At 41.5% G+C, this 10,372-nt stretch overlaps 1 protein-coding gene across 5 annotated transcripts; it reads right to left on the bottom strand.

The window, feature by feature from the left end:
- Positions 1–4,125: 4,125 nt before the first annotated feature.
- On the bottom strand, positions 4,126–10,254 carry HNRNPH2 (heterogeneous nuclear ribonucleoprotein H2). 5 transcript variants are annotated; one of them, XM_077987726.1, is made up of 3 exons: positions 10,151–10,248; positions 5,191–6,345; positions 4,131–5,139 (listed from the first exon to the last, which is right to left on the bottom strand). In XM_077987726.1, the coding sequence occupies exons 2-3, from the start codon at positions 6,290–6,292 to the stop codon at positions 4,943–4,945; spliced, it is 1,299 nt and encodes a 432-aa protein (XP_077843852.1). In that variant the 5' UTR covers positions 6,293–6,345; positions 10,151–10,248; the 3' UTR covers positions 4,131–4,942.
- Positions 10,255–10,372: the final 118 nt, after the last annotated feature.

Genomic DNA, 10,372 nt, shown 5'->3' with positions numbered 1-10,372 from the left:
CTGAAAGGAAATGTACTGGGGCGGGGCGGGGGGCGCTGTGTGAGGGTCTCCGGAAAGCCGCCGGGGAGGAGGGATGGATTTTTTCCAAACTCTCTCCGCTCTCCCGAAGCCCCCTACCTCACCCTTTCTCCCCGCCTTCTTGTGGGCTTGGGAGCGAGAGAGGAGGAGCTGGTCCTAGCACTGGTCACCGCCACCCTCACCCCACAGATCCTGGGGCACGAGTACCCTTACACCACCCCATAAGGATCCCAGCCATGTCCTCTGTCCTTCTCCGGAGCTCATTTCCTCCTCTCCTCCAGCTTCCTGCCCTTTCCCCAAGACAAAGTTGATGTTTACCCTCCCTGAGACTCAATTTCCTCATCTCTAAAGTGGGATGACACGTAAAGACATCTTGTATATGTGAAACATGCCCTGTGCAAAAGGGGGGGAGCAGGAAGAGGGATGGAGGGAGAAAAAGGGCCCTGGAAAAAGGGTCCTTGGAATGTAGGGGTAGATGTTGTAAAGAATGTATCGGTCAGAGCATTAGGATAGGTCAGTGGTTCAGAAAATAATTACTGAATATATTATTTTGATTCTTAGATGTTATCTCTCAGTACTTATCTCTTCTTTCAGAAGCCTAACATTCTCTTCTCAGAGGGCCAGAGCGATGTGTGTTCTGTGCATTTATCTATGCTGACCACTGCTGTGACGGAGGTGGTGGGGCGTCCATTCACAGGCTGCAGGCACAGGGACAACATAACTGTGGAGTCCTAATTAGAAAAAAGAAGTCAGGCTGGCTGGAGCAGGGGAAGGCAAAGAGAGAAAGCAAATAAGCTACAAATTTGTCTTTCTTCATGGTCCAGAACATGTAAACAAAAAGAGGAAGCAGATAAGCTATAGGTCTGCTTTTCTTTATAGCCCAGGACATGCGGCTTCCTGCACAGATAACATACATAACTCACAAACTTCCTGCTCACTATCAAACGCCTCAATTTATCAAACACCCCAGCTGACAGAAGAATGCAAGTTAGCTCCCTACTGCCTTGGCTTTCTCAATCAGCCCAAAAACCATCCTGTAAAATCTCCAGCAAGCCTTTGTTTCTTTGCAGTCGGCTCCTCTCTTGCAGGCTGCCCGTTGCCTTCTCGAAATGTATTTTCCTACTTTCTCTAATAAATCTGCCTTTCTTTACCTACAACTGTCTTGGTAAATTCTTCTACCCCTGCACCACCAGCCCAGTTAGTCGACACTCCCCCACGACGATAACCCCTCACCTTCCCAGCGGAGCCCTGCACCATGCTAACCTGAGCCCCTTGGACTTGCCTGCTTTGCACTCACGAGAAGACAATTTTGGTCAGTGTGGGAGCAGCTTGTAAAGGGCTCTTGTGACACTCCCGGCCTGGTATAAGGCACAGCAAGTGGAATTTCCTTCCATCAGCAGCTGTTTTGCAATAGCCCTGGAGGCCCATCTTGAAGAAACCTTCATTTTAGCTGACAGCGCTAGGAATTCTACCTGATGGAAAAGGAGCTTGATTTATAAACACGTTCACAATGCATTTTCATATCACTTTGCTGGGTAGAGAAGGCAGAGAAGATATGTCATGCTTACACATGGAATTGTCTTTGTTTTGGTTACTTCCTTTAGGGTTGGATGAGTGAATGCAGGAATCAAAGAATGGGTGGATAACGGAATCCATGTATCCATCAGCCAGTAGTTCCCTGCAGCAGAACCACCCTGAGCACTTGTTAAAACACAGCTTATTGGCCGGACAGAGGTTCACACCTGTAATCCCAGCACTTTGAGAGGTCGAGGCAGGAGGATCTCTTGAGCCTAGGAGTTCGAGACTAGCCTAGGCAACATAGTGAGATCCCGTCTCTATAAAAATCATTTTAAAAATAACTGGGCTTGGTGGTACTCACCTGTGGTCCCAGCTACTCAAGAGGCTGAGGTGGGAATATCGCTTGAGCCTGGAATTCAAGGCTGCAGTGAGCCGAGATCACACCACCGCACTCCAGCCTGGGCAACAGAGCGAGACCCTGTCTCAGAAAAACACAAAAAACAAAACACAGCTTGTTGGGCTCCACCCCCAGTTTCTGATTCAGTCGTTGGGGGAAAGGGGGTGGGGCGGGGGGGCAAAAAATAATCTGCATATCTCACAAGGTGGAGGTTCATGCTGTTACTGATTGGGCACCACACCCAGAGAACCACTGGCACAAGCCATCCGATACTCTTAGGCCGTGATAATTGTGGCTGCAAATTTTCTGCCTGATCCTGCCAAATAGCTCACACACGCAGTTGAAAATAAATCCTCTGACTCAGTGTTTGGGGGGTGTTGTGGGTGGGCTGCCCACTCTACCTCCCGGCACTTTCCTGGGTAGTAGTGTTAGATGTGAGTGTTGGAGCACGTGTGGTGGTGTGTGTGCATGCGTGTGCACACCAGCTATACTGCTGTCCCTTTGGAACCTCTAGTGCTGACCACTGACCTTCTCCAGGTTCTCTCCTTTGCTCCCCAGAGCCCTTCTGAATTTTCTTATCCAGCGAAGAAGAGTAAGTGAACATTTAAGATCACAAGGAGCCCTCCATTGTCTCCTGGGATTTGGTGCCATCTAGTGGCTAACTTGAGAATCTTTGCTCAGACTTAGAGAAACTTCTGGAAAATTAACTAAGTAGCCTGGGAAGGCAAAAACACCTACTTGTTTACCCTCTGAGAAAGGCTTCCTGGACAAGGACTGGCTCAACATGATAGGAGTCAAAATGGGTTTCTTGCTCTCCTGAAAGCTGTGATAAAAATTAGAAGTCATCAAAGAATTTCAATCACGTCCCACTGCATCTTCAGCTTGAATGATTTTCCAGAATTGATTTTCATTTCCTGAATGAAATGGAGTCAGGTAATACCAACTTGGTATTTGCCTCCCATCTCATTTCTCTGGGTCCCAAGCTCTGAACAGCCCAAGTATAGCAATACAGTTCCCAAGGGGTCAGTGAAACTACAAAGAGATCTGTAGTTCAAGATACAGTTGGTACTGATCAGAGGGACATTGGGGTCTTAAAGTCATTGAGGGGTGGAATTGTTAATGACCACTGTGATCCAGACAAAAATCTAAGACATCAGCACACAATGCCACAGGTGCTCAGAATCCTCATGAGAGGTGCAAGGTATTGTAAACATGTGGTTTGGACTTTAATAGAAAACTTAAACTACTTGTTATGGGAACAAAGGGGAGGCGATCAGGGATCATAAAGGAAGCTGCTCCTTAAAGTTGTTTGGGGAACTGTGATGGGTCTCAAAACATGGTCTTGAGACCAGCAGTATCAGCACATTCTCAAGCAACATCCCAAAACTACTGAACTGTAAACTCTAGGGATGGGGCCTAGAAATGAATGTTTAAACAACCCCTGCAGATGATTCTGATGCACATGAAAAGTTTGAGAACGCTGGTTTAAGATAAGCTTTAGATGCCCTAAAATACACCTGAGAGTGTTTAGAGAATCTCCTAATGAATTCATGGAGGAGACAATTTATTTCCTTAACATAAGCCTGCTTCTTTTTTATGTTTTGTTTTTGACACATAATTGTAAGCCTACTTCTTTTTTAACATACAAAGGTGCCTTCTAGTTTGTGATGAAATACAAAGGATTATTTATTCGCTTTCACTTCTTTGGATTTTAGAGAATACTATCTTGGTAAGTGGCTCCAAAAGTAGCTCAATAGTCCTGTAGACATGGTAAGTTTTTTTAAAAAAGAAGAAAATGTTCAACTTTAATATTAATCAAAAAAATACAAATTAAAATTGCAATGAGATATCATTTCTCAACTAACAGACTGGCAAAGATCACAAAGAATAATGTGCATCAATAAGGAGGGCATAAGGGGGAAAATAAAGCACACACTCCAGGTAAAAAGATAAAGTACCAGAATCTTGCTGGTAACACAAATCAGAAGCCTTAAAAATGAGTGTATCTTTGACTCAGCAATCCCATTTCTAGGGATATATCTTAGAAATAATTAATGATATATGCAACAATGAACATATAAAGATGCTAAATATATTGTTTATAATTTTAAAATTAAAAATTTTAATTTTGAGGGAATTATAAAGTCAATCAGCGTGCCCATATGACAGAACATAATAAAAATCAATCAGCACAAGATTTTTTCCAGTTTTTAAAAGGAAGATTTATTTAACAAGTTTCACTTAGTACAATACATCTAAATGGAAATCACAATACAAGGAAAGATTTAAACCAAAGCCTCAGAATTTCATACAAACAACACGACCAAACTTCTAAAGTATTGGTATTACATCTTAAAATTGTCCCGTATCCTTCAAAAAAAAAAAAAAAAAAAAAAAAAAAGTGTACACTCACGTGCCTTACAGGATATTAAACCAAAAAGCTAGAATTAACAAACATGCCAAATGTTTTCACTTTGAATCGTAGACACAGCTCCTATATTTGAGTTTTACAGAAAAGCATGTTTCTCAACATGCATCCGAAGTTTTCAATGTATTTGTGGTATAAGAGCAACATTTAACATAAGTGAAACTGCATTAACCTAAATACGCTTACTGCTTAGGTACACTCCTACAACATAACTAACTTGAGGAAAGCTAAAAATTGTTTTAACAGTTATGGTCAATACTGAACTTTGTTATTATGTCCTAGATGAATGTTTCAGTGTTCAAAATTACTGAGCTTGAAGTTTTAAAATAATCTCAACTTCCACTTTACAGTAAGCATGAATCACAAGCCTGTAATGCAAAACTGTTAAACTTAACTCTTGTTTTCTTAAAAAAGGAGAAAGAAAGATAAAGAAAGAGAAGCTGACCAAGAGTGATCAGAATCAATTATATTTCCCATTTACCAATCATACTGGATATACTAGACATCCCTCCCATTCTATTCAACTCCCACAAATGTACAGCTTTTATATATGGAGTAGCTGTTTGGTGCTCCTTCTCTACCTAAGCAAGGTTTGACTGATAGTCACTGGAATTTTCCTGCAGAACTTGGTCATATCCACTCATACTGCTCTGACCACCATAACCACCTCCATAACCACCACTCAGCTGCTGGCTAGCAGGACCTCCATAACTAGACTGGTTGGATAAGCCCATCCCTCCCATCATTTGGCTACCATAAGCCCCACCACTTGCCCCTGCTGTAGAATTCAAAAAAAGTTCTACATAGCTGTGATCGTAAGCACCCCCACTTGTTCCTGCAGTAGAATTTAAGAAGAGCTCCACATATCTATGTTGCATATTAGCTTTGTCTTTTGCCATAGCTGCCACAGCATCTTCATGAGTAGCAAATTCAACATCTGCCTCACCAGTAACTCTGCCATCGGGTCCAATTTCAATATGTACTCTCATGGGATTAAGAGGTGAGAAGAAATTATAAATATCATTCTCAGTGGCTCTGTAAGGTAACCCCCTCATGTGTACACAGTGCCCTGTGGTGCTCTGGAAACTGGACCCACCATCTCCATATCTATGATCAGACATTCCTGAAAAACAGTAATTGAGGTCTCTTCCAAATCTATCAGACCCAAAGCCATATCCATCATTATAGCCACCATAGTCATCATAGCCTCCATACCCTCCACCGTAGGCACCACGCCTCATCCTTTCAAACCCAGCTCCTCTGCCAATGCTATTATACCCTCTGCCAGCCCCCGGCCTATCATAGGGACCTGGCCGCTGCATAGCCATGAGCTTTCGAGGGGGATCATAGTGGGTTCGAACTTCAGCTCGGCTACTCTTGAAGATCTCAATGTACCTGTGCCCTATTCTTTCCTTGTGTTTCTTTAAGGCCTTCTCAGCTATCTCCTGCGAAGCAAACTGCACAAAGGCTTCCCCTGTGCTTCGCCCCTGAAAGTCCACTGGCAGTGTCATCCCATTTGGCACAATTTCCAACCCTGAAAAGAACTGAACAATCTCTTCCTTGCTACAGCCAAATGGGAGTCCTCTAAGCCGGACGAAGCCATCGTTGGCAGTATCAGGGCTATTCGGACCTGTATGCTTCAACACCCAATCCATTTCAACACTGTTAGACTTGAATACTTCAACGTATCTGTGTCCCATGGTTTCTCTGTCCTTCTTCAAAGCCAATTTCACTTCCTCTTCAGATTCAAGTTCAACAAATGCTTCACCACTTGGTCTGCCTTCTCTGGTGTAGATGAAACGAATACCTGATGTGCCATTTTGGATCTTGCAATCAGAGAAGAAGCGCATCACTTCATCGGCTGAGCAGGACCAGGGTAGGCCCCTGACCTTCACCACGAACCCCTCCCTGCCTTCCGTGCTCAGCATCATGGTGACTGTTGGGCTCTTGGTGGCAAGTTTGGCTCAATGCAATTTTAGTGTAGCTGAAAAAAAAAATTAGAAGACTACTGTCATGGAAAAATGCCCGTGATATAGTAAGATAAAAAAGCAAACTATTAATAGAAAATTCAACTATGCTGACAGCTTTTCTGTAAGATGTCTGTATAAACAAAGAGTTCACCAAATTTTTAACTCATTCATTTTTTAAGTTATTTATTCAATGCCTATTACATGTTGGATACCATTAAAAATTAATAGCAATCGGCCGGGTGTGGTGGCTCACGCCTGTAATCCCAGCACTTTGGGAGGCTGAGGCGGGTGTACCACCTGAGGTCAGTAGTACCACCTGAGGTCAGGCGGGTGTACCACCTAGAGGTCAGAGACCAGCCTGGCCAACATGGTGAAACCCTGTCTCTACTAAAAATACAAAAAATTGGCTGGGCGTGGTGGCAGGCGCCTGTAATCCCAGCTACTTGGGAGGCTGAGGCAGGAAAACCACTTTTATGTACCCAGGAGGTGGAGGTGAGCCGAGATCACGCCACTGCACTCCAGCATGGGCCACCAGAGCGAAACTAAGTCTCAAAAAATAAATAAATAAATAAAATAACATCAACAAATCAGTGGGATAGGTCAACAAATAAAAGATAGCTATATCTGAATATACACACATAAAAAACTTCACTAGATCAAAAGATTAAACAACAATTAAAACATTAAAACACAAACAAAACACAGGTTATATACGTTCTTTATATAATCTCCTTATATACAAATGTATGCAAATCAATAAAATCAGGGAAATATTTGGGCTTCAGAGATAAATGAAAAAAAGACATTATTGGGAATTCACACATTCATTTTAGAAATATTTTTTAGTTGCCATGTCCAATACTCAGCTCTGGCATACAAGAATCAATAAGCCCAGAAAGGGCTTATGATCCTACAGGAGCACCAAATATCATTATTAAAGATGTAAATGCAAATATACATTATACTTGCCATGACCCTCTGGGTGGGGTATAAGCATAGTATCAAGGAGGGACTAGTTGATCAGTTCTATTGGTTGGAGGTCAAATGGTTAAATGAAACAGACTAACCTGCCCAGGGATCCATAAACGATTTTTTAAAATTATGATAAAGCACAAATAGGAGAGGGAAAAGCAAGAGAAAAGGCTGGCAAGGCATAGATCAGATCCCAAAGACTTTTATGCAGTGCTTAGTTAAGACTGCATAAAAAAACTGGAAAAATAACATGGAAAATCCATAAACCTACCACTCAGAGTAACCACTAATATGTTCATTCTAACTTAAAAAAATCCCAGTGCAGCAAATTTAAAGAATTAAAACTGTATAGAAGTATATACACACTATATACACTAAGCACCTTTTAAGACTTTTAAACCGGGGAGTTTGTGGGGTGACTTCACCAAAACTCTTTCAGACAGATCACCCCGGCAACAGTGTGGTACTCAGAGGTGGAACTAGGGAGATTAGTTAGAACTTGTCTCTTAAATATACGTTAAAGGAATCGCCTAAGGCAACAGGAGTAAAATGGAGAAAAGCTATATCTACACATACCAAAAAAAGTGGAATCTGCGGGACTTGATAACAGATTAAGTATGAGAGAATACAGGTATAGGAGGATACAGGAGAGCAATCTGGGAAATGTTCAAATTTAATCAATCTTCCAGTAAGTTAAAACCAGAACTAATCATTATTTTTCACCCATCAAGATTATGGAAATTAAACGGTGACAGTAAATCAGTGCTATGCAGAGTTCACAAACTAATAATACACTACTAGAGGAGTGGTAATTGATATAAACTATTTCCTTTTTGATAAATCCCACTATATCCTGAAAGCAATTTGATAATATGTATCACGCCTTTTGACAGCAAATACATTTCAGTTATGTGCCCTAAGGAGATGATCTGAAATTCAGACAAAGATTTATGGAGCTATATATTCTTTGAAAAGTACTTTATTAAGAAAACTGGAATATTATGCATTTAATTTTAAAAGTTACAAAAATATTTAATAACATGAGAAATTACTTATGCTATAATTATAAGTGACCCAAGAGCACAGCTGCTTTACAATCTCAACTATGTACAAAATACATATTCCCATACCCTTTGACACTGCTAGAATCCTTCCAGGAATCTAGTCAACAGAAATACTTAGGAATGTTCCTTGCAGCACTGTTAGTAAAGGCAGAACATTGGAAAGCTAAATAGCCATCATTAGAGGAATGGCTGAATGAATTATACCTTATCCTTAAAATGGAATGCAATGCAGCCATTTAAAAAAAAATCTATCTGCCTTGACCCAGAAAGATCTCCAAAATACACTAAATGAAAGAACATACATAGTATGATCCTACTTATAGTAAAAGATTAGCATGCATGTATATACGTATGTAAATAAATAAAAGAAGATCTGGAAGCAAACTTGTTTTTGAGAGAACTGAAGGGTAGGGGGAGTGAAGTGGGCTTTTCGCTTTTTACCCTATATACTTCTATACAGTTTTAATTCTTTAAATTTGCTGTACTGGGATTTTTTTTAAGTTAGAAAGAACATATTAGTGGTTACTCTGAGTGGTAGGTTAATGGATTTTCCATGTTATTTTTCCAATTTTTTTATGCAGTCTTAAATTTCTACAGAAATAATTACTTTTACTTCAGCAAAAAAGCAACATAAAACAAATTAAAATGTTTGCATTTCTGGGATTTGGTATAGGAAATTTTATAAAATTGTCCAATTTTGAATGTGGATGGTTATCTGATATGGTCTGTGAGCATTGGGCCTCTTGGAAACAAAGTACAAAGTGTAATAACGGCCATAAAACTACACTGAGGAAACGATTTAACATTTACTGATTGCATATTAAGTGCCTAGCAGACTGCATCTGCAGTGATAACAGTTTTCCTATTAACCATCCTAAGGTCTCAGTGACAGATTTACAGGCTGTTTTTTATTACATTTTGTACAATTTTTTTTTTTTTTTTTTTTTTTTTTTGGCTTGCCTTATCCCTGGGATAACCCGTCCCATTTAATTCCCTGCACCACTCTATCCCTTAAGAGCCCTTCTGTAGGGGCAGAGAGGTTCTACTTCATTACTGCGTCTCCTGGGAAGGCCATCAGGACTGCTGGCTCAAGTGGGAACCAGGACTCTTTGTGAGTTAAGAATTTGTGTATTTATATGCGTGTTACACACATTTTTTTAAAAACTGTAACGAGATAAGGTTGAGTAGTCGTCTCTGGGTGGTGAATTACGTGTATTTTTAAATTTTATACTACATTGTTATTTTTCAAATGTTCGAAATTGAGTATGTAGATTGTTGTTATCAGCAGAAAAATAAACATTATTCGAATACTCAATTCAGTAAAGTAATTTATTGGGCGCCTTTGTCAAGCACGCATTTGCCTAGATGTGACTCTACAGATAAAATTCACTTGGGGCCTCCCCCTACAGACAATCAGGCAGTGGAGACTGAGTGCCTGAAGAGATAGACCAGCACTCAGACCACTATTTTCAGTATCTGTTTTTCTTAACTCAGGGCTGTGGTTTTCAAACCTTTTTCGCCTTACGGTCACCCTTAGGGGTCCCCCGAGACCGGCCCAGACAGACAGATATACAAAAACACATACACAGTCATGAGCGTCCACCATTTCCCCACCAGGCGCAGCACAGGCGGCTTCCCGGCACTGAGATGGGGGGGAGGAGGGAAGAGAGCGCGAGGGGGGAGGGGAAAGCAGAGAACGAAAGAGGCGGAGGCGGCCCCCGAACCCCGCTTTGGTCTTCATCATCACCACCCCTGGGTCCCCAGTTCCCACCCACACACCAACCTCTAACGATACCGGGTAATTTTCCTCCTTCTTCCCTCAAACGGCTATAGCGAGACGGTAGACGACGACCAGAACTACTTCTGCTCACGTAAGCGAGTAATCACGTGAGCGCCTACGTCATGTGAGATCTCGGTCACGTGAGCAACTCTCGGCTTAAACTCGGGATCACTAAGGTGCCGCACTTCCTTCTGGTATGGAAATAGGGCGGGTCAATATCAAGAA

The sequence above is a fragment of the Macaca mulatta genome, chromosome X (genome assembly GCF_049350105.2).
Source record: "Macaca mulatta isolate MMU2019108-1 chromosome X, T2T-MMU8v2.0, whole genome shotgun sequence".
Classification (NCBI taxonomy): domain Eukaryota; kingdom Metazoa; phylum Chordata; class Mammalia; order Primates; family Cercopithecidae; genus Macaca; species Macaca mulatta.
Note: the sequence above shows the minus strand (reverse complement) of the source record. Positions and strands in the feature narration are given on the sequence as shown.

Excerpts from the sequence above, each read along its gene's own strand:
- HNRNPH2 (XM_015127784.3), bottom strand. The coding sequence starts at position 6,292 with ATGATGCTGAGCACGGAAGGCAGGGAGGGGTTCGTGGTGAAGGTCAGG.